This window comes from Seriola aureovittata, chromosome 8 (genome assembly GCF_021018895.1).
Source record: "Seriola aureovittata isolate HTS-2021-v1 ecotype China chromosome 8, ASM2101889v1, whole genome shotgun sequence".
NCBI classification, from domain to species: domain Eukaryota; kingdom Metazoa; phylum Chordata; class Actinopteri; order Carangiformes; family Carangidae; genus Seriola; species Seriola aureovittata.
This window is the reverse complement of record NC_079371.1, coordinates 13215687-13241303: the sequence shown is the minus strand read 5'-3', so window position 1 is coordinate 13241303 and position 25617 is coordinate 13215687. Positions and strand designations below refer to the sequence as shown.

Below are 25617 nucleotides of genomic sequence, written 5' to 3'. Positions count from 1 at the left end.
TCAGCTTCACTCACTGCTCTCTGGTTATTTTACTCTATGCACGTACAACTCAGGCTGAATTTCAAGTATAATGAGAGGGCTTCTAAAATTAGCTTATCTTAAAGGTCTGATATACTGAATTATATCAGAATAAAATAAAAGTGAGCCAAAAATATCCATCTTAAGAAGTTGAGAATTTCAGAATTATATTATATAGTTTTAAAAATAGACTCTGGGGGACTGACCTAAATTCTCTTGTTTCCAAAGCAACATGCTCTTGATCTGTTGTACCCTGTCTTACTTCAATACAAAGACACAGTTTCTGAATTCTGATCATGCAATTGAACCTTTGTTGTAAATGAGCATTATGCCAGATCAGTAGAACGGCTCTCCTGTGGTTTAATAAAAAACTGTCAGTTCCATTTAAGACCACATTGCTTAATAACATTATTTTTCATGTATTTCCCCCAGAAGACCATTCTTTCATTCAAGTATTAATGCATATTAATCAAAAAGAAAGAAGACGGCCTAAGGCTTGGGAGCCATGCTCAACAAGTGATTTATTCTTCGCCTTGTGACATGTACACAATAGTTCCCTTTATGTACATAAAGAGCTCTGCTGCTTGGAAGTGATTCAGGGAAGCGTGATATTTATGATTCTGGCATGATTGGCTGCCTGGCTGTGAGATACTGAGGTTAAATAGGGGAATGGGGAGTCAAGGGAGGGCTTAATGCCTGAATAAACATGGCCATGTTGCTGTGGTGATAATGAGTCGGTCACACGTTTGAAGACACATTCAGTGTGTCACTAAACAGCAGCAGTGCATTACGTCTCTTTTTTGAATGGCCATGTCATTATACATTTAATAGAGTCTGGGGTTAATCTCCAACATGAGTGTGTGTCTAAAAAACCTGAGTGCCTGCAGCGTCTCATGTGGAAGTGGAACAGTTGAGGACTCAAAGCACACGGCTAACAAAAGAGGTACTGGCGATGACAGCAAGGATTGTTTTCATTTTACATCTTTATTGTTGGTTTAATAGAAAAAATGTGCCTCTTTTGATACAGATTCAAAATAACGTCGACAAAAACACAAAAATTACATAAATTTTTCTAGCAGCATGAATTAATTTCAGATCTTGTGACGTCACTGACCTTGTTAGAACGTTTTTGTAAAATGACTAAAACAGAAATACATATTTATATAAAAAGGTATAGCTTGTAGAGGGAGAACAGAAGCTCATAGCTTTAAGAAGTGAAGAGAGGCATTAGAGGTTTAACTGCAGCAACCTTACTGGAGGTTAGAGAAGGAAAGTTTAGCAGAGCCCTGCACTGAAATATTACTCATACACAAACATAGATGAGAATATATCACCTGCAAAGGTTTGAATATTTATGGCTGTGAAGACACGATGCCTACAGTCAGGACAATGAAAAATATGCATGAATATTACAAGGTTTCTAGAACATATACAGGTCTATACATTATTCACGTGTGACCGAATGCAATATAAAAGTTACACCCAGTGATTAAAGGTACTGGCAACAGCACTGAAAACATATTCTGGCTGGAAGCGGTTCACAGCATTCTTTGAGGTGTTGACTTTTTGCAAATCATGTCTCAGCTTCATAATATATAGACCTTCAGCTATCCTGTTTCACGTATTGTTTGACTGGTTCCAGGCTGAGGGAAAGTACAGCAGTTAAACCGTTAAGTGGAGATTGAGGTCAAAGGAGTGGCAAAATGGCACATATAGGAGAGCAGAAGAACAAGTAGTAAGAAGTCCAATTTTTTTTTGTCTGCCAGAGGAAAGTCTAATGAAGTGAGAATGAGAGGCCAGGTTGTGTTTTCTGGTAACTGAACAAAAGATATCAGCAGGAAATTTAAGTGAATGCTAAATGAAAGCTGTATTCTTTTCCTGTTTTGGTTGCGCAATGGCAGACGTACCTCCCTTCTGGGAGATTTCAAACCCTGTGGCTAAGCTATACAGGCTTATACAGAATCAACCTACACAGAGATGGTGTCATTATTTCATAGCCATTACATTGTGCAATCAACATTTGCATCAAAATGATACGTTACAGCAAAAACATTGTCTTGTCCATTGCCACTTTCTAAGCCTGTCCTGCTGCCTAGTGTGCCAAATGTGCCTCTCTGTAGCTCTGACCCGCATCGTGTATGCCCCAGACAGGCACCAAGAGATGAAAAAAAGCAAACATAGAAGAAGAAAAGATGAAGTTTTCATGATTTTGACTGCCAGGGAAAACAACAGCTCAAAAACTTTTTAATTATAAAAAAAAACAAAGTCTTAAAAACAATAAGTAAAACAAATGTAATGTTAGTAGTATATAGTTTAGGTAACATACAAGGGGGCTCTACTGTAAGTTTAACTGTTCCTCAAACTACTGCAGGCTACAGCTCTGAGCGCTACAGGAGACAAATGCAAACTCAGAGTCCAAGTAAACATTCATCATTTACAGTTTGACATGTTCAGACTTCAGAAAGTGAAGCGGTCACAGGAAGTGGACCGTGAGCCCAGGAATGCTGCATAGACGAGAAGACTTTGGCAAGCCAAACACTGGTTGAGCAGACACCATGCACACCATTCAGATGTATTGTATCATTCTTCATGCATTCAACTCCTTCACTTTTATATATTATTTTAAATCTGAAGTAACTCAACAGTTCTTCTTTTTCCAGTAGTCATTGAATCACTAAAACAAATCAATAATTAAAGAAACAATAAAACAGTTTATGGTTAATTAGAAACCATTACAAAGTAATGCAAAGTATATAAAGTACATATGCTGATAAATGTCATTTTACTGTTTGAATCTGCAGTAGGCTAATAAAAAGGCGCACTCAGCTGGTTCTGACCAGAATCTGGGTGAGATTGACTAAGGTGAAATTGTGTAAGGATGCTGTTTAGAAACATCCAGGACCGATAATGACTATACTGAAAGCAAAAAATGAAAATAATGAGTAAAAAGTCACATTAAGATCTGAAAAATTCACTGTATAGACGTTGCATTTGTGTCTCAAATCTGGCAACAAGTTGTGGTTCTGGTGTATCTGTTCAGTAACTGTAAGGCAGATTTGTTTACTTTTCTATATTGAGGTTACTGCTGTGACTCAAATGCCTTGCTATTTAGTCTTTCTTCAAAAATGTGTTGTAGAAAACAACAGTAAGCTGCTAGCTAACAAGCTGACGACATATTCAACACAAAAATATAGAAAGAAAATATCAGTTCACAGTCAAAAAAAATTAAACAATTCTAGTCAATTTTGTTGAGACCAACACGTTTCGTGCATAGAAACACAATCAGCCTTTTGGAGCTGTTGTTAACCAAAAGGCTGAAGTCCTCCAATATGGCTGCCAGAGGGAAAATCCTCTGTGGACTTTTCATTCACTCATTCATTTGCAAGATTCTGAGACTTTAATGACATAGGCCTCTAGTTTAGCAGCAGCAAACTAGTGCAACTTGTCAGTAACACCCAACACTGCACTTTCACTGGGGCAGTAACAGAATTTTATATTAGTGCTGTGCAAACCAGCAGAATATCAACTTACATATCAAATGTTACCTATTAATCTATTATCATCTTTCGATTGAAGGTGGATGCAGTCATCAGCTTAAAAAAATTCAGCCATTAGGGCGATGGGTTACTGATGTTTCATGTAGTTCTGCAGTTTTATAAAAGAATCTCCTGCAACCTCCATAATACAAAAATAAAATCTACAACAAATTTCACAGCTACCCATTATTTACTAGGCAAGAAGACAATGATTGTTAAATAAAGCAAATTGAAAACTGTAAATGAGTTATTCATAAGTGATGAAGATTTTGAAGATTTAATTGGACTGTTTTTAATCATATTACTGTGCTGGAGCTTTATGTTCAGGTTGATGTGATCTGTTATGTTTTGTGATGACAATTGTGATGGTATTGGTTAGCTTATATAGCTGGTACATGGACAGCTCACACTGCCCATAATTTTTAATTACCCCGACCTTTTTTTGTCTTTTAATAGCAGCTGCAACAACTGTCAATAGAATTCAACACTGCCTCAGTCAAATTAGAGGCCTATGTTTTTGCTTTCAAACATACTTTACATTTTTAACCATCATATATATCTCCATTCCATGGTTATGTGACTCCTATAACTTTAGTTAAGAGTATTAGACATTTAAATATCTGTATTTTTCATTCACAGACATGGAAAACAGGCTGTGATGAGGAGAAGCTACAGTAACGACCACTCGCACTTTTGTAGGAAGAAGTAACAGAGGGCAGGAATGATGAGGATCAAACACAACAGAGCGAATGGATATAAAGGCAAAAAAAAGGAGGAAGAATAAATTTCTAAATATACTATGCACCAGCTGATCATGGGGAATGGAAGTGTGAAATGTCCACTGTTTTGTGGTACTTAAACAGACAATAATGAGTTTTGAGAGGAAGCAGGGTTCATTGAAAACTGGTGTTTGGCAACTTTGTGGTGTGAGATTCAGACTGCAACAACAAACCACTACACAGGGCAGTGAAATTACAAAGTTAATGAAGAATGTCAACGTGTTCAACTAAACTGCTGAGGATTGATTGATTACTGAGGTATAGGTGTATGTTTCCTATTCAGAACTGTTTTTTCCTGTAGCATTAACCCCCTAAAAAACTACACTCAGCAGTGAGGTTTGTGTAGCTTTTAGTCCCTAAAGTGTTGTAACAAAGAAGCCGACTGAGTAATGGCAGTGAAAGCAACGAGGGGAATTGTTAGAAAGGCATACCACCTTAACACCAGGGCATTTCCTTTTCCCAGTTCCCCCCGATGCTATTCTGTTATGTACTGTATATAACCATAGAGTGTAACTCAAACTCTATTATTGCAGCTCTTCACATCTGTTCATTAAAGTTCATTGTTCAGGAGAACCTGTAATCTAAGAGTGCAGAGGTAAGTGGTCCAAATGTTTATGAAATCTAACAGTCACTGTCCTCTTGAGGGAATATCTCAACGAGGCTGCGACGTTTTGCTTCATTAATGCTAACACAGTGAGTGAGGCCCTCATGACGAGACTGAACTAAACTGATTTATCTGTGAGATGGCCTGACGAGGGCTCTGGCCATTTGGCAGTTTTACTTTCAGTAGTCCCCTATTATCAACAGATTGCAACATAATAATTTCATATTACATAACTGCCTCTACTATCCAAATGCAGTTGCGCAGGTGCTGCACACACACACACACACACACACACACACACACACACACACACACATCCACACAGAGGAAAACTTAACTTTTGATAATATGAGAAAAATCTATGCTCCCAATAGCCGTGAATCTCTCTCTCTCTTTCTCTTTCCACTTAAACAGGTATACGGTGTGCACACCACAAAACTATTGGTGAATTATTTCTCAAAGTCATAACATAATAGTTTATGCAGATTTGTTCAGCACCCTGCTAAAACAGGACAATAAAAACTATAGAATTCAATTCTTGGAAAAAAAAAAACAAAAAGCTGAAAGTTAAGGCTGACTCATGTGAGGACCTTGCATCAACTGTAGAGATTAGTTTCGGTGATTCGGGCAGGAGATGCACAGCTCTCTCTGCTCACCTCTTTAAACTTTGACTGCATAAGTTAATGATGCAAAGTCACTGACCTATATTAAAACTGTGAAGAGAAAAACGAACACTCTCGGGTTCACGGCATTGTTAATCAGTGGAATCAACAGCTGCCACAATCACACATCTGTCTCCCATGCAGGCAGGCTGGTAGAGTAGCTGAAGTCATTTCGCTAAGTTTTTAGACCCTGGCTGTGAGTGCAGTGTGGTACAGTGTGCGGTTGAGTTGAGGTGATTGCGTCTGGTGGCTGATCTCTCTCCAGTGACATTTACAACAGATCCGTATGTTTCTCTTGTAGCTGTCACAGCAGAAAACTGTAGAATAGATTAAAGCAAACCTGCAAATCTCTCAAAATGAGCTTGTGTTTCCGCTACACAAACTAAGTAAAATGCTTGAAAAAAATTAGATGCATGAGGTACTACATAAAGAAATCTATGAATTCATCCCTTAACTAGTTCTTATTTTATATGCCACTTTATCTTAACAATGTGTTTATATGGAATCTATAAACAAAGCATAGTCATTTTTAGTCATAGATATGACTATATTTATGACTATGAGCATAAATATGAATATATATCTATAGTCATAAGTGCTGTGAAATCAGAAAATCCCATTAAAATCTCTTAATTTCTTCTCTCTCGGAGGTATGTGTTACTACAGAGTCCCCACTGATGAAAACAATCGTAGTTGAGACTGTGTTGTGCTTATCCTCCTTAAACATTTCCATCATCCTATCCCGATGTGCCTGCTTTTTGTCCTCTCTGCGGCTTGCAGCCAGAGTGCCCTATTCGAATTCTCTCCACAAGAAAATAACAAACAGCCAATGAGGGCCAGGAGGGGCTAAAGGTCAGCCAACAAGAGAGCTCTGGTTGGGAGGAGGGCAATCTAAGGATGAGAAAAGGTGCTGGTGGGCTGAATCCCTGGAAAAAAAAAAACACAAAGCAAAAGGAAAGTAAACATAAGGAGAAGCGTGTGTGTTTACATATTTCCAGGTAAATAACATGTGCTGGGCATGTGTAAATGTATGTAACCTTTGTACGGTGCGACTCAGATGTGTGTCTCTACGTCAGTGTAGCCAGGGAGGATGTCTCCATTGGAGCAGCTCTTGGGCTCCTCCGCTAGTGGCGCAGAGGGCAACATGTGAGCAGTCGTGGATGTGTCATCCGGTGAAGCTGCTGCCTGGCCTCGCTGGAGCCGGGAGTGTATCAGGGGCACAAAGAAGAGCACCACGCCCCCCACGATAGGAGGCACCCCAGCCAGGGAGAAGGCCACTGTGTAGTTCCCAAAGTAATCATGTAGGAGACCTGGGAAGTGGTGGCAGGGGGGATACATACATTGTTATCCTGTCTTCACTCAAGGAATCCCACTGAAACACAGTATCTATTTCACTAGGAGTCCCTGATGTCATCAGTGACAGATAGGCATCAAATTTACTTTTTTCCCCAAAGTGTAATGAGAAGATCAAAAACACTGTTATGTCCATAAGTTTAAGGACAAGTGTGTTGGATTCAGAAGCATCTACCGGCGAGGCTGTCAGCTGCAACCAACTGAACACCCCTCCCCTCACCCTTTCCTTTCCAAGTGTGTAGGAGAACCTATGGTGGGCTTCAGGTGACGTAAAAGCACATTAGCCTGTTCCCTATCGTACCATGTGCCATGCATACGTGCACATATATGCACAACAGCATGTGGGCAGAACGATTCACATCCTGCCGTTGGCTTCCACGCTATCCCGATGATTGGCAGTTGGTTCTGTACAACATCATATAGTCAGCACTGAATGCAGTGAAATTTCCTTAGACTTTGCCGGTTATTGTTTTGTCTGATCAATGCACTTTAAAAAGGTCAATTCAAGAAAGTAAGCTAAGCTCTATTATGATCTACTAACAGATGTAGCAATGCAAGTTACGGCCACAATAACTCTGTCATACATTATACATTATATATTTATAGTAATGAAGGCCTATACTCATTCCCCACCCCTGTGCACCCTGCAGTGTTGTGATACAATACAGCAGTAAAACCTCACCCTGTCTGTACTGTGTATATGCGCAGCCTATATTTATCCACATGAGCTAAATCAAACAAACTCTACCTACAGCACAGACCAGTGGGAGGGATGTGCACTTACAGTACATTGTTGCCTGTTACATATATGTTCTTGCTCATGAACTGTACAGAATGTACAGAACAATATATTTTCCTACAGCGAAAATTCCCCTGTGCAGTGTATTGTAAGTTTACACATTATAATAATCTGCCTCATGTCAAGTACGCATGTCTAACTACAGATGATAGGCTGGCACTATATTTAGTTGGAAGGAAAACCGTAAGCCAATTGAAACCACTATCCTGTCCTCGATGTCTGAATACAGTTCTTTGTGTGGACACAAACAGTGCATTCATTTGGCCGGTTAGTCTCTTATAGTTACTTCCCATATGCACTGGATCCCTAAAATTCTATGATTTGATCGTAGTTACTGAAAAAGATAAGACACCTTTCAGACATAAAATGAGCAGGGACGATAGGGTTGAGGGATAGATAATTGATAAGATAATTGATAAGTTTTTTCTCTAAACTACTCTCCTTCTGGCCTGCTCCCCCTTCCAGTTTCTGCTGCCTAACTGCACAACACATTCTCTATAAAAATATCAACTATTCTGCTAAAATCAATAAACTAATCACACATGAAGCCAGGATATTTTCAGTATTAAAAAAAAATCTGCAAAAGATTATAATCTGATTGAATGACTGAATTATTTTCTCAATTCATCAATTTAATGGTTTGTGTAGAAAATGTCAGAAAACAGTAAAAGTGCACACAGAAAGTTTTCAGAACCTAGTTTTTTTGTTTTTTTTATCAACAGTTTTACATAGTTGCATATTCATTTTCTGTTAATCAACTATTGTACTATTTCAGCTCTAGTATAGAGTATAGTAGATGTAGTTTAAAACAGAAATCAGAGTTTGTTTTTTGTAGTAAATGCAGTCCCGGTATGTGTAAGAGCTAAAAGTGGTTGGAAACACAAAGCACAAGGATGCCTGAGTCATCAAATTAACCGTCTGCCAGCAGTGGTCTTCTATATACTCCTGTTAATAGAGAGCTCAGGAGAGAGAAGGGGGAGGCAGAGCAGACAAATTAAGTTGAATTCTGAGATCCTACCCTGTATGTACTTTCTTTTCCCAAGACAAAACCCTGGAGGCAGCCTGCAGTTGGCTAAACAATCCAGTACAATCCATCCTGCCATGCCTTCGTCTTACCTGGTCCCTACATCTTTTCTATCCCCTTTTTCTCTGCTATTATCAATCAACTTGTTGTGCACTGTTATTGCCAACATCTTGACGTCAGTGAAAGGAGCCAGATCAAAGTGTTCCCTTTGGTATATAATATATAAATGAGTGCTTTGTTGTGAAAAAAGAAGCGTGCCTCTCACCAGCGATGGGGGGACCTGCTGTCATGGGAAGAGCCATGAGGCCTAGAAGGTAGCCTATGGCCTGCGAGGCTTGCATGGGCCCAACTAGCTCGAACGCTATGGGAGCCATTATGGTGAGGAAGCAGCCGTCACACAGCCCCAGGAACACACACACAACCACCAGCCCCTCGAACACCGAGCACTGAGGAATCATGATGGACATCAGGCCCAGAGCCATGAAGGACACCACCTGAAACACACGGCGAGAACACAAGCTTTCAATGTATTTATAGTCACCGTTCATTATATTGAACTTAAAACTGTAAGTTAGCTCATTTAGAGTACAACCTCCAGCTCGAAAACTGGAAAAAAAAAAGTGATACAATATCAAGTGTGATGTGCTGAAACCTGCTGAAAACAGTTTCTTTGCCATGAAAATGACTTTCATATTATTATTATATTTTTTAGATTACAGTAGTTGCTGTTTACTACCAACAATTCAGTTCATGTAGTATGAGTAATGTGGGCAGGAACATACAACTGAGGAACTTTTATACATCTCAGTCACGTCATCTGTTCTATCGGCTGAGAAAGATATTTATATCTGTCCTTTGAGCTTTTGTTTACTTCTGCAGAAGTCTGCCTGCCTGTTCGCACAAATCTGAGCAGTCACATTATACTGAGCTCCGACTTCATGATTAATACTGTGAACTGTGAGGGAGGGCTCTGTTCCTTGACAATGAGCCGAAGTGTTACCTTAAAACCCTTCATAATTACCATATTGTGGGAGAAATCAACTCTTAAAAATACAGTGAGTGTTCAACTCTGGATAAAAGAAAGAAAAGAACAAGCCTTTCCATCTGTAAAAGACTCCAGTCAGCCAGTGTGTTTCTTTATTTATGACAGCAGGAGAGAACCTATTGAGCAGCACACAGTAAACACATTATCCTGTTCAACAGAAAAGATGATCTCTGCACAATCTAAATGGCCAATAGGGCCAAAGGGGCATTATAAACATGTATCTTTGCATGTTCATATCACATAGAGTTGCACATTTTAAAAATGTATGTTATGCAATTTCAAGGTTTTTAATTAACCTAAGATTCATTATGCCTCTGCTGAATCACTGTACATGTTTATCAACAACATGCAGCGTGAGTGTGCTGGTTCTGGCCAACTCAGTCAGTGGATTATGTGTACATTTGCGTTCTGCAGATATTGCGTACATATACAGCAAGAAATGACAAATCCTGTTTGTATTTTCCTCTAAAATTGCTGTGAATACATTTCCCCCTTCTATCTACACTGAACTGAATCTTCCCTATCATTATCTAGGCCAGTAATTTTTCTTGCAACAACAACACGAAGTGTGTGCAAATTAGTATCTGAGTTATGTTTATCTGCAATCTAATAAGACATTAATGACACTGAATCACTCTAATTGCAAATAAAATTCCAATGTTCAACCACTAGTAAACACTAAATTAGCCTTTAAATAGAATAACATTAAACAGATATGGATCCAGTGTGATAATATGAGTACCAGCGTACTCAGTGTTGAAAAAAAGAGACTTAAAGCACAAATGTTAATGGTTAACTTCAAGTCTTCTATTTCAGGTCAAATGTTATATGCAGATGTTTAATTTCCTCACCTGCATGTAGACCTTTTGTAGACCAGGAATGAGGTCACCAATCTTACCGAAAGCAAGGCGTCCCACCCCGGATGAAGCTCCGATGCACACCAAGAGCACCCATTCCTTCTGGGTGTCCTTGAACTTTGTCTTCACAAAGTTTATCTGAGAAACGAAAAGAAAGACAGGCCATGGTGCTGTGTGAGATTTGGCAGTGCGTATCAGTGGATAATGGGATTGTGCTGCATGAGAAACACTCTAGAAGCTGCCAATAATGGATGAGTGAGCAAAGATACCACACAACTTGCTGTTGAACTCCTTCAGATGTTTTTTTGCTCTTTGCCTAAGAAGTCAATGACCTCATAAAATGGGTGTGCATTTTGGAGTGGCGGAATTGTCCATCCTTAACCCCAAAGCCACGGTCTTACAATAACAAAATGTCTTCATCCACAGACTTTTGGAACAGCAGGACAGGAAGACCCAACGCATATAGGTCAGACCCTCCCACTCCCCTCAGCCCTGACCCCCCAATTCAGATCCAAAACATGAAACCGCCCTCTGAAGTCTTTCCTGAGCATGCTGGTCCTTGTGAAATATTTGCTCTGCTTTGAAGGGCTCTACATTCATCAATGGCCATAGGATAGGCATGTTTAGGGATACAGAGAGGCCATACAGGAGAGGTTTCCTGAGGTGGTTGAGCCAATACAAAGGCCGGGGCTGTGTTTACATCTGGGCCTGGGCCTGAAACAACAGACCTGACAGAGGGAGGCCGGAGCTGGAACATCCGACATCTGGATAGAGGGAGATCAACTTCACAGCTTCCACGCTGCAGCTTTACACTTCACCCTCATCCTTTACTATCTCACTATTTCACACCAGAGTTGGTCATAGTTCTTGTACAGATTTTGCAAATATACTCTGGCTGACTTTTGGACTCTAACCGTTATAGAATGCAAAATGATTGTACTTTGGGAGTGATTTGATTTCGTCATACCCTTTAGCATTAAAAAAAAATAACGTCAGTGTTATTTTAAATGTATTGTTAAAAGAAAGGAAAACAATGTCTTTTGAGAAATACTCCTTTTCCTCTCAGCCCCTGGAGGGGTTTGTCTTTGTTTGATTGACATCAACTGAAAGGCTGAGCCCCAGCAGGAGTATAAGAGACAAAGTAACAAACCTGTCTGTAGTTTACAAGCCATAGACAGTGTGTTGTCAGGAGTCATGCTGACTCGTGTGAAGTGATATCTGCATATAAGCTGAGCAGCTAATTAAGTATTTAGCCTGCAAACTCATGTTAGCAGTGCACTTTTTCCCAGTTGACGTTTGCTTGTTGGTGGTTTTTTCAACCAGTTACAGGATGTGACTCGTGTTCATGTCATGAAAGCTAATGTGAGTTGTTGTTGTTCGAAGTCTGTGGCTTGTGTTGTGTAACAGGCTGCTGCCTGGCTGACAAAATGATGACGTTGCCGATTTATGCATGGCTTAATATGAAGCGCTTACATGGACGTAACAGAGAGCTAATGGTATAAATGCAAAAATAGGGGGCACCATCATGAAACTATAAAATGGTAAGTATGATTTTCTCCCTTTTGGTTTCAGATATTTACTAGAAAACACAGGAAAAGTGATTTATAGAGCAGATGTGAATGCTGTAGCAAACACAACCATGAAATGAACCATGAAAGGACACTTAGCTCTGTCATCAGAAACCTGGCAGCTGATGGTCAGTCACAGCCATTATTCTGACAAAACCCTATTATCATGTCGATAGGAACAAGTCAGATCTTCAGCTTTCACCGCTCATATACCATGCTGACATGCATTCGACTGCCCTTCAACTGAGCCCTACAGAAAATGAATGGCGCCAGACCAACCACGGTACAACAGGACAGCTCTTACATCAATCTCCCTCCCTCTCCCCGTCTCTCCATTCCCCAGGTAGGGACATCATTTTTTATGTCAGACACATAATTATACAACTCGGACTAATCAAAACCATAAACCTTGTAATACCAATGAAAAGGTCACAGTCATGTTCCAAAAATACCTACGGATGTTATAGCATGTATTCTATATTAGGTCACGTTTTAGCGCAGCTGAGATGGATGGAAGAGTGTAAAGTACACAAAGCTTAGTATCTACATGCGATCTTCCATTAACATCTATCAAATATAAACAAAATATGACAGGCTGATTTTACTCTGGTGCTATTCGAGACAGAAGACTTGAACTGCCTTGGGTTTAGTTAAGCTAATTTAAGCCAGGAACACACAACATGTAACTCTTCTGTAAGCATGCCCATGAGATGTTCTTACCAGATGGATATATGGCACAAAGTAGCCCAATACAGCTGTAGCTACTCCAAACGCCCACACCCGGTATGTCACATTGTGAAACACACGCAGGTTGAAGTATTTCCTGAGCCCAACCAGAACTCTACTCCACCTGGTCCCACCCTGATCGGTAGCTCCCGACTGGGTTTGAGATCCAGTAGGGTCAGGACCCATACCCGGTGGTCCCATGCCTCCTCCAGCAGGCAGTAAAGGTTTGAACGTCAACGCCAGCAGGGCCTGGACCAGCATGAAGAGGCTTAGGATCTGAAAGGTCCTGCTGAGGCCCAGAGGTTTCACCACCTTGTCGAGCAAAACCGGGAGGCCCATAGAGAATAGGCTGGCACCGGCTGTGACCAAGCCATTGGCCAGGCCAAGGCGCTGGCGGAAGTAGTGGCCGAGGATGACCAATGAGGGCTGGAAGGCGAAGGAAGAGCCACAGCCGAACAATATGCCATATGTGAAATAACGAAGGCCTAGGGAGCTGCAATAAAAGAGAGGAAGGAAAAGGAGGAGTAAAGTAACAAAAGAGAACGAGAAAAGAAGAGAGGATAAGATGATAGTGACGATAAGATGTTGAATATGTGCAGAAAATCATTATTAAATAACTGAATTATTATATGTCCAGTTGTTTTTCTGTAACATTAATTATTGTATAAATTAAATAAGACAACAATCGATGAAAGGATTATTAGATATCATCATTTAGTGGAAGGCATGCCACTAGACAGTGTAACAAAATTATCAAATGGCATGTCATAGTTTTTCTGGGAAAAAAATACCTGATGACATTTGAAAAAACCCAGAAGGTCATCAAACAATCTGAGGGAAAACAAAATTACCTATTTCCCAAAGTGTGGCTCTGTTTCCTAATCCACTATCTATGTTTATGTCTTGGTTGAATTTTTAATGATAATTGTCTCCTTTTTTTTTTTTTCCATATTTTCATACAAAATATTTGGGTGATACTTTTCTTGTATTGTGTACAATATAGCAACGACATACTCTATTTCATTTCCAGTACCTGGATCAGGAAATAAAGCTGTAATTTCAGAAACAGGTTGAAAATCTTTAGTGGTGTGCAGCAGATGGATTACTTTTTCATCCAGATGGTTAGACACTTTGACTTTGAAAATTCTGGAAATTTCATCAGGACTCCAGGCAGTGTTATAAACAATTTTCTCAGTTTTATCCAACAATACTAGGTATTTATTTTGAATGCTAACAGTAGGTCTGTGACTAAAATGTGATAAAACACCACTGGCACAGACCGGCGCGGAAACAAGTGATGTCTTTAATAAATGTACACTAACTTACTTTGCAAAGGATGTACTGAGCAACCCTATAAAAGCCAGCAACGCCCCGCTGACAGCCGTCTTCCTACAGCCAAAACGGTCGGTGAACATGCTGACCACAGGTGAGCAAAGGAAGATCATGCCCATGGCCAGGGCCCCGACCCAGGCTGCAGAGGAAGAGGAGAGGGGAGATAATTCATCATCAGTAATATGTAGAAATGTTGCATGTTGTAGCTAGAATCAGAAATAAATATAAGACAATCTTATGCCTGTTTGACTGAGGCTAAAAGCACATGCAACATGAAATGTGTGTGCTGTAAATCAACACATGAAAGATATACAGGATACAATTCTGTGCAATACAACTGACATGAGGACAATGAGGAGAAATGGACTCTCTTTCTTGCATTGAAACAACACACTATATCATTTGCATTATGTAATCTTTCACCAGTTGCTACAGTTCTTGAAACTACCCTTACCAAATATATGCAGTTGGAGGATTTGCCTTTACTACTATATAATGTTATACAGTCAAACAAATGTAGTGTATATACAGCCCCACTTGAAACTGAAAGTATGGAACAAATTGTTGTAGAAGAAAGATGAGAAAACAACACTTTTTAAAGCAAAAAAAAAAATAATAATAATAATACAATTTCCATATGGAAGATATTGTATGAAAATTAAAAAGGCATCTGCTGCTGCACTTGTGTGCAAGTCTTCGTGATTGGCTTCATTTCTTTGACGGTTTGAACATGTGCCTCCTGTGATCTCAATGGTGGGCACAGTATAAAGTAAATGTGTACTTCATGTTGAATCTTGCACCTACGCCTACATTTCATAACTCAGACAGCATGAATACCTTGATACCTCTCTGTGACACTCCACCATCTGATGTTATTTGCTATATAGACATATGTAACTCTGCTCTTTATTGTGTCTTTGCTTGCATCATGTACATCAGACACACTCTGTGAGATTTTTCTCGTGGGGTATAAGCAGATCAACAAGTGGATCAAAGTGGATAGTTCTGGCCTGTGGTGTAACATCCATCCAGTGTTAAAATATAACGCGCCAGAATGATCCAGCAGAGACACTGCGTACCCTGAAGTGAAAACAAACAAATGTCTGGGTCCAGTCTCCTGGGGAGCAAAGGTAGCTTTAATGTCTACGGTAGTGTCTGGGCTGTGAGTCACACTGATCTAACAGCTCAATGGGAATGAGACCAGAGAGACCGATAAACAGACGGGTGGACTGATTTACCTATTTACACACACGTACAACAGTCTTTGTTGTGTGCCTCTACATGTTGTATGCATACATAGTGTACAATACAAAGTTACATTTTTTGTAGTTTAAGGGTGGGACTGCACCTCAGTCCTCCTATAGTTTATTTATCCAAATGAAACAAGAGAGAATTCTGCTATTCAACCTTACTCTCGAACTCCCACCATCTAGCAACTTTCTCTACAAAATGTTCAGAGTTTCATCGTGAGGAGCAACAGAAAACACTTCATCGATCAAGGTAAAAGCATATGGTTGTTAACACATGTTGGCGTAACCAACATACATTAAAAACACATATACCAGGTATACCACTGAGAGAGAAATCAGTGGCAATGTTGCATGAGATCAGATTAACCCACTTTACTTCATAAGCCAGAGAGTTTGGGTTTGGCTTCCCATAAGCACCTTAACATTACAATTGCACCACATTGCACCACTGATCTAGAAAACTAAGAACCACTCTCTTAAGGGACTTAGTATCCTTTAAACTTAGTGTGTGTCAGATTATCTAACATTGTCTGTAACACTCAACCTCAGGTCTTTCTGAGGTTGCAATCTGTTTCGGTATCCACCAAATCCTGAAGGAAATAGTTGGCTCCTCAGCTGTTAAATAGCTCACTTTGTTCACCAGATAATCGCTAACTTTACCTTCCTGCTATTTGGTGCTGGGCAAGTGATGTACGGGCAGACTTTTTTTCACAAAAAAAAAACATCAACATGCTGTGGCTGAAAATGACAGTGATGAGATCTTTGAGAGTGTATCAAAACTGTAAAGTTGGGTTACAATTCTCTGTTGGTTCATCACTACAAATGAAACCTTTAAAAGCCGATATAAAAACAGTAGATTATAGCAGCTTTAAATATGCGGAACCCTTAACACTCTCACAACTGATTATGGAGCAACAATGCTGAGGAAAAAAATCATGTTATGCTGTGCAACACATTTAATCTGTTTCTTTTCTCCATATTTGCCCTGAGGGCTTAACATATGTCTTTTGGCAGGGTGGAAATAACAAGCTGAAACAGCACCACAATGGAAAGCATTAGACTGCTCTGTGTATGTTTTGTAAAAGAGTGCAAACTTTGCCCAATAATATCTCCAGTTAGAGCTACTGTTTAGATGACAAAACATACGCATACATACAGGAAGGTAAAGTTAGTGGTGGCATCAAGGGAAAGGCCAAAAATGACCCCCATGATTACAGTGGCATCCACATTCAGTGGCGGGGTCCTTCAAAGGACGTGTTCCACAAGAATAGCCTGCAGCTTTCGCGAATGTGTGCAAACACAAATGGCATACAGTCAGAAATAAAACATACTGCCCTAGAATTGAATGACATACGGTACGTGCATAGCTCTAAAAAGTTAATCACCCTAAAACCTCAGCTCAGCTCAAAACTCCTGACAGAATTGGGTTGATTTTAGTTTGGGATGCAGCCCTCTGGTGCCTGGAATCTCAGAAATGAATGGCCACAGTCTTGTGTGCTTCTGGGATCACTTTTGCCTTCACTGGTATTTCTCCAGCTTCTCATATTCTTTCTTAAAGGAATATATGTCTCAGCGATGGAGTAAATGTGAAACTGACAGCACTAATGCTTATCACCAAAGAGGGAGATAAAATAAACATCACAGATTACAACTTTAAACCAAGGCTGTTAGTTCATGTTTGTGGTCTCTCCCTGGCTGAATATAATGTTACAGGGAGATGGGACCGCAGGGAGATATTATAGAGTAATGTGGAATACTGAATAGAAAGGAACGAAGAGCAGCATATTATTGAAGACTAGGCACACTTAAATAAGGGCAAGGCTTAATTTCCAGAAGCTTTTTCTTCAACCCTTTACCCAGCTTTAATAGAGCCCTCTGCCTCTTTGAGAACTGGTGGCGCCAACAATCTAGCACTGAGGACAGCAGTACAGCAATCCTAATTGCTGGTTGTTGTCATGTTATGATAAATTATGCAATCACTTTGTCTCAAGCCTGCATCCACAGGTTCATGGCTGGACCAATGTGGAGAGGATGGTTACAGTTACATTTCCTGGGGTAAACTCTACAACATGCAACGTACAAAATTTAACAGAACTGCAGACCCATGTCTCTTTCCTCCACTCTCTTTTCTCTTTTTCTTGCCAACCCAGTCACCGAACCCCCATTTCCCTCTGGCCTGGCACAAGCAAAGGTCTGTGAATAGACTGAGAGGAGCGTACTCATTAGAGACAATTAGGTCTGAACGCTTTCAAACAAAAGAAAAAGAACACAGCGAGGGACACTGAGGAAAAATGAAAAGATGTGTGTGTGTGTGTGTGTGTGTGTGTGTGTGTGTGTGTGTGTGTGTGTGTGTGTGTGTGTGTGTGTGTGTGTGTGTGTGTGTGTGTGTGTGTGTGTGTGTGTGTGTGTGTGTGCGTGCAGTGAGGGGGGTTTAAAAACAATCCCTCTCGTTAAATGATGGATGCAGTTTGACAGCAATAGAGAGACAGAGAGACTATAAGTCCCATCTGTACATTGGTGGAACAAACGTCTTCCAGCGGAGACACGCTGTTCTATTTTAAAGACGTAGTGTCATTTAATGCACTAAGAGGTTAACCAAGGTTACTTAGTATAGCTGGTGTAGGACGTACAGACTTGTAATTTGTGGATATCTTTGTTTTGTGTACTACATATATTTTTGTAAGTATGTCAAGTTGTTTTATGGCAAAACAAAACCTAACCAAACCATGGAAGTTTGAGTAATGCCAAAACTATAGCGTATACATGCTTGAACATGTGGCTATTAAGACTGGTCTGCATCATGAGTACATAACTGAATCTGGTGCCAGATGGGTCTTATATCTTAACAAATATCTTGCATGCCAAACGAACCAGCTTTTCTATTGCTGTGAGAGCACTAACACTGAGTCATTCATGTTATTCAGGTCTTCTCACTGTGTTCCAGACTGACATATGTGATGGAACAATTACCTCACTACTGCAGTTGCAATATAGAGACAAAGATTAAGATCACAAAGAACTGCAGCTGTTTACGACAGTAGCAGCCACAGCGCAGTAACAAAGGTCTGTGATAGTGTGTTGGCCCTATACTCCGGGACATTGGATTTCAAATGAAACAATGAGGCTAAAGTGCCAAATTTCAGCTTTCATTTGAGGGTGTTAACGTTCACATGAGATGATCGTGTTGGATTTCTAGCTATTTAGCCCCTCAGACAGCAAGTAAAGCAGGAAGTACTTTCAAAGAAAACTGTTTACAGCATGCTCTGTGGATTATTCATTGTTCCTGGAAAGAAGTGTCGCTGTTGACTTTTTCAAATGTTTTCAACACTTGGAGCAGAACCAACAAAATGTTATTCACCTCCAATTTATTTGGCGGCAGCAGAGACACATATCTCTAAACTTGGGCAAATAAAACAAAAACTATCTGAATAGATAGATACCACTGCAGTAAGTAGGAAACAATATTTTTTTGGAATTGGATTGAATCAACCCTCTAAAGTTGAAAGAAATCCACATAATCATTGTTTTATTTCAAATCCAATGTGCCAAAACAATCAAAAACAAATGACTATCCAAATGCTTTCTGACCGCAGTGTTTGTGTCTAAAACAATTTCCCATAGACACACAGAGGAAATATTCTATCTGCTAAACAATGCAACATATTGTGTTCGAAACTGTCTTGGGTACTCACAGTTATAGCAACAATGGCCGTACGTACTTTGGCAACATTAAAGGAAACACGAAGGTACAAGACTATAGACTTGGTACGGAAGCCCATTCCCTCAAGGCCACATGAAATGCCCTTAGCAGGTGGTAGGGGTGGACAATGTGTTGTTGTTCGACATACATGATAATTTCAACTGAAAAACACACACACTACTCAGTGGTATCACACTGTAGGAATCTACCAAAATAGACTTTTATAGCGCCTTTGTTATGGTTAAGAGTGTACACTACCCAAAGACCATAACTACGGTTAGCTTTAAAATTATTAACAAGCAGGTAGTGTAGTGTAGTGCAGTAAGTGTAGCTATAGTTCTCTGAGGGATATTTGATACTTTGCGGACTGTAAGCCTCTTTTACCAGAGAAGAAGCCTGCAAATGTTTCAGGTAAATCCTCACTTTTAGCTTATCTTAGCTGTTTCCTCACAGGTCACCACTATCAAGCCAAAAACAACCTTCCTATAGGCCTATGTATATTGCTGGATACACCCTCTATGAGTACACAGTGAGAGCAGATTCTTCATTTTGAGACATATCAACAAAACAGTGCAGCATAAGCTACCACTGTGTGAGGGTATTACGTTCATAAACTCTCATCTTAGCTTCAGTTACCTAAATGGCTACCACACAGTGCCTCAGGTCAGTTTGTGGAGTATTACAGATGTAAGACAAGTCATTTGGGGGACCAGCTGCCACAGTTATGTTCAAACAACGCGGACTCAGTCCATGAATGTGTCTGACAGCACGAATCTCCAAATTCACCCCTGATACACTTTCTATTTGCATTTGCACCTGCTGGAGAACTGCCTATAAATAAATGCATAAACTTTATTAATGAACCCAAAAAACAGTTTACCCCTATGTTTGATTACCTGCTTGTGTGTGGTGCCTTTAAAGACTATGATCTGACCTGAACCCATTCCCCTGCCCTCTGGAATGTCAAAAATGCCACAGTACTCCCTGATCTGCCAACCTAGGATTTCCAGCTACCCTGGAGATACTGAAGAAATCTGGGGCAGCAGAGCTACAATGTAGCAGCTCCACAGAAGAAAGATGTCTGTGAATGAGAGGTTTGCTTGAGACAGGACAGACACCTGTTAGAATATTCTATTCACTGAGTTGATATTTGGCTTTTGAGAAATATCAGCCACTGAATGTTTACCACATCTGATATGATGAGAGATTACATAATGACAACAGCTAAAGAAACACAGTGTTGAACACTGCAATTATGCCTAGTTTAACTGTTCATTTAAAGGCTGCAGGGATCCTTGAGTTTCCCCCACCACTGGAAGGGTAGGACCTTTAAAGAACAGCTAATTCTATATGATTTTTTGTAGCCTGTGTTTCAGTTCAGTTTTAGTGTCCCATAATGTTCTAAACGCTGTTTCCCAAAACCCAGGCCTGACACTAATTCCCCTAATGTTTTGAGTTCATAAATACCTGCTACATATTAATAATCAACAGCTTCAATACATAAATGTTTAAAAGTAATATTGATTTTACCCTAATACTGATGATTGCCAAGCCAAATAACACAGAGACAAGGTTACACAAAGAGGACAGCAGAGAGATCAAACACAAAACTGGACATTTGAACACACTTTAGCGATTTTGGAAAATTTCATGAACACATAGTAATCTCTGCCTAGTTTTACTTGTATGTTGCCACTGTTATTGCACTCACTATGAGCTATTCTTAAGTAGTTTATATAATTTAATGTGTGTCGGCACAGAGGCACAGAGGTGCTTGTAGCCTTCAGAAATCTTTCCACTTTGTAACATATAGTGGTAAAAGGCCGGTTTCCTGTGTGTAAGCCTAGGGCTAAGAGCTTGTTTGTGGTATGTGCATGTCATTTATATATTATCAGTGACTTTCAACTTTTAATGGGAAACTCTCTCACTGCCCAAACGCTGCTGTCAGTATGATTTATTGTCTGTCCACTTAAGACTGAAGTTAGAGTGGAAAATTACTTTTACTGATGGAGCAGTGTTACTAATGGAGCCTCAGTTACATCACTCTCGCCTTGATGTCTTTGAGCAAGACACCAAATTTCTTGGAGAAAATAAAAAGAATAGAGGTGATGTTGCTCAGTAACTTAAGTAACTAAGCTGTATAGACACAAATAGGACACACTGTGTTTGGATGAGCCTCTGTTTCTTTGGGGTTTTTTTTTGTCTCATTAAAGCTCCCTACTGTTTAACACTAGCGACATATGATGGAAATCATTTCTGGGATCGATGAAAAATTAATCACTCGCTCACTCAGTCCCTTTCTTCTGCCCCTTCACACGCGTTCCCAGTTTTGCAAACTCTGCCGCAGCAGAGACAGTGCTGCAGTCTGAACTTCTCTCCCACACTCGCCGCGCCCATGTTCAGTCACACATCACCTCACAAGGGGCTTACTCCCCACTGATTGTAAAAGCACCACAGTTTTTGTTTTTGATTTGACAAGAATGTTGTGTTGGATACTTGAACTCAGTACACACCTTGACATACCAGCATTTTTGGACCACAACAGGGATGAAACTTGACCGTGCCATGCTGTGATCAAGCAAAACAACAACATCTGCAACTCATAATCCACTCACCTCTCCTTCATTATTTTCTTTTGTTAAAAAAAAAAAAAAGGCTGTTCTTATCCCCCACCTTGTTACTCCTGAGCTATTTTGAAAATCTCTTGTTTACCCCTTAAGGCTTAATAAATACTCAGCATAATCAAGCTCGGTATAAAGACCTGATGGTAATCTCTGATCAAGATTTAATTACAACTCAGTGTTTTCTTGTCACCTCCTCACCTCATGGTCCCACGGGTTTTTTGCTTGTGAATCAGAAGTCCTGTTTCAGGATGTTCTACACACGTCAATTTAACTTTCACTGACTGCACCCTCTCAGACTGGCTAGTTCAAAAGGAGCCTTTACAACTGTGACTATTATAGCTAAGCTGTTCCCCTCTGTTTTCTTCTGTTGCTGAGAGGAAAAGGTCAGGACTCAGCCGACTCGCTTAATCCTTTCACATATGAGAAAAACCAAGAATTAAAGCCAAAGAACGGCTGGAGATGAAAATCCTCAACAAGCCAAAAGAAAAGGGGGAAAAAAACAACATAAATACCTTGATAGCAACTGCCCTCTGTTGCAACATATACAGATTACCTCTGGTTTCACATGACTCTTGAAAAGCAACTACCAGTCCTAGTGTTTCTGCTCTCAGGCCCAACATGTTCACAGTTCTCAAGCTTTCTATCACACAAAACCTGAACGTAATGTGATGCCTTGTCACGCTGCCCACAGACACAGCAATTTCCTCAAAATTAATTAGAGATGACAAGGTGCAAGATACCATTAAAGATGTTCAACTTACATAAAGAACTCTTTGGTTTATTTTCTCTCCCCCTGTAACTGTCTTTACACTGACAATAATAAAGGGTTGAATTTGTTCCAGGGAACAGTCTTAGAACTGTAATCCCTTCCCACATCCTGACCTTAACCTTTGCTGGTGATTGTGGGACTTGACAGGAGGTTCAGAAAAATACCCACTCCTGTTACATGCTACTCCCCATCCTCAAAAATATTTCTTTCCACTAAAATCTGGACAGATGGGCGTACAGCTTTACACCAGCTCCCGTTTGATCAGAACCAGCAGCTTGCCCAAGGAGAGGGTCTGTCTCATTCCTCAGATAATTATTTATTTAGTGAGTACTTCAGGCCAAAACAAGAGGCCAGTGCTCCAATATGTAACGCCATGAAGTGACCAAACCTCTGGACACCCAGACTTCAGAAGTGCTCCAGAGACAAAAGCAAGAAAATGTCAGTTCCCTATCAACTATTGATGGATCATCAGTCGTTGCTCCATGATTTTCAAACTTTATCTAGAGACTAATTTATTTGAATAAAACAAGATTGGGCTGTCTCATTCCCTAACAGTGACATCAGTTTTCCATATTTCTACATTATGGATTTCTTTGTCTGCTTTCCATCCTGCCTCCCCCATTACTCTAAATAACACTCAAGTCTGAAGTATCCAGGAAATAAAGAGAAATTATTTGAATATACATCAGTGAAAGCCTGTGATATAATCCTCAGCAAAATGATTTAAACTGAACCATGAAGGGAAACAGAGGGGTGAACACTGGCCTTATTCTGGTCATGTACATCAGAGTCAGTGGTAAACAGCATCTTTTTTTGTTAACTAAAATTAAAATATCACAGTCTTTTAGCTCTTTTATATTATATGTGGCAGAAATACTTTTTGTCACACTTAATAAGGGCAGTATGATCACAGGTTTACAGAATGTTAAAATGTCTGCAGTACATTCACATTTTTATGACTTTCTATGTGACAAATTTCAAGCCTGTCAGGGAAAGACTTTATCAAAGGGCCATTTGTAACAAACTGAAATGGATTTGCAGCAGCTGGTTAATAGATTTAGAAAAACAATGGTGTTAGTGAATAGATGACAAGTACACTGTTAGTCAGTTGAAAGCCGGTTAATCATTTAACATCAGAGATGGTGCTCTCCAAAACATGCAACCCAAAGGAGGGTTAAGGGGCATTTTCAGAAGGCATGACGAAAAAATAATGCAGACATTTGTATTGCAGAGGCACATATGTCATTTGACACTATGGTTAGTGTGCCACTTTAAGTGCATGGTAAACTCACTTGAACTCAGAGCTGACCCACATCTTTTTTAGACTCATGAATGTATGTGTGTGACACAGTATAGCAGCCTATACATGATCAATTGCTGGTGTTACTTAGATAAAGATGTCATTTGTTTTTGTCATGCTGATGGTTTTTCCTATGATAATCACCCAGTGGTGATACAAGTTTCCCATATTTTAATTTTTCATTGATTGTAAACAAGCGTGCACCCAGGACAAAATGTACTTGTGTCCACCAGTTGCTGTGTTGCTTCATCTCACTGTCCAGTTCACCTCAGCAGACAGTATGGTACTACTCACCCACTTTGAACTGAGTCGTCTTGTCTCTTGGATCTGCATGCTCCTGTGCAAGCATCAAATGCAGGATGCCGAAAGAGTTTTGAATCCCGAAGATCGACCCATTGCACCAGGTTGCAGCGAGAACCACCAGCCAGCCGAAACCTCCTTCGGGTGGGACGAATCCGGCACCGTCGCCGTGCTGCTTCACCTGAACCCTCGCCTCGGAATCAGAGGGCGGCTTGCACCCGGCCTCGATCAGCTGCACGGTGCTGTCCTCCTGCACGATTTTGCTCTCGCTGCCCGCTGCCTGATCATCCTTGCTCCTGTCTGCTTCATGGGGAGCATCTCTCTGCTCCATCTGGGGATCTGCAGCCGGCTGCTCCGTCCGGCAGGCTCCGCTGGACGGCTGTGGTTGATTATCTACCCCGTTGATCCCCATGCAGTCTGGTCCGATGGTGAGGTTACTGTGGGCTCTTGGCGCACATGCATGAGATATAGGTCACTGACATAAGAGCACCGATTTGAGAAACAAATTTGATTGGCTATCTGTCAAAATGTGTAAGACAGACGGTCCTTTACTGACAGACAAGCCTTACACGCTGCATGTAGCCCAGGTCTGAGCGTCAACTTCAGCGGTTAAACTCCAACCTGCAGATGTTAAATGTGTCATTCTGGCCGGAGGTATGTCTTTTTCCAGGAATTAGCAGGCACCGCCTATTTCTCCTTTTTAATGTGAGCCTGTGTTTTCTAGGAACAGCCTATAAAGACTGACACTATGTATTTACTTTTGTTGGCTCCCCTGCTCGGTGCCAAATGCAGATCATCAACCTGTGAAAACGTCCGCTCAACCTCGACACCGTATCCTCCCGTCACGCAGTCCGCATACGGTCCGCAACATCCCGCGGTCGCATAAGAAATGATCAGGCGCTCCTCCTCTTTAATTCGGTGTCTTTACACAACGTAAATGTGAAAAAGGTAGGCCCGTGTGGGTCCCGGAGGCTGTCTCGGCTCCAAAGTGTCAACACAAGTACGGCCGTCATTCAACCGCTCCCCCCCCCCCCCCGCCTCCCCCCCCCCCCCCCCCCCGCCTCCTCTCCCCGGCGGATGGTCGATGGGAACCAATAGTGGAGCTTCACAACTGTTACGGTGTAGCAGGGGGACGAGTTTATACTTCGTGTCTTCTCGGATTATAACGTAAAGAGCCGAGTATTTTTTCGGACTACTGGGATGGTAACTACACCCTGTAGTTAATCACCGTCAGCGACGTCCCTTAAAAGCGTATCTTCGGTTGTAAAGGTTTTAAAGGATACGCCAGCACGTAGCTACACTCACTGTTTTCATCATGGAGGGGGGTGGTGTTACTGTCGTTTTACTTCCATCCAGCCATTAATGGTGTCT

General features: G+C 40.6%; 1 protein-coding gene across 1 annotated transcript; it reads right to left on the bottom strand.

The window, feature by feature from the left end:
- Window positions 1–983: 983 nt before the first annotated feature.
- slc16a2 (solute carrier family 16 member 2) lies at window positions 984–25252 on the bottom strand. Its single transcript, XM_056383001.1, has 7 exons — window positions 24241–25252; window positions 14298–14442; window positions 12966–13464; window positions 10672–10815; window positions 9041–9269; window positions 6637–6909; window positions 984–6525 (listed from the first exon to the last, which is right to left on the bottom strand). The coding sequence occupies exons 1-6, from the start codon at window positions 24656–24658 to the stop codon at window positions 6653–6655; spliced, it is 1692 nt and encodes a 563-aa protein (XP_056238976.1). The 5' UTR covers window positions 24659–25252; the 3' UTR covers window positions 984–6525; window positions 6637–6652.
- Window positions 25253–25617: the final 365 nt, after the last annotated feature.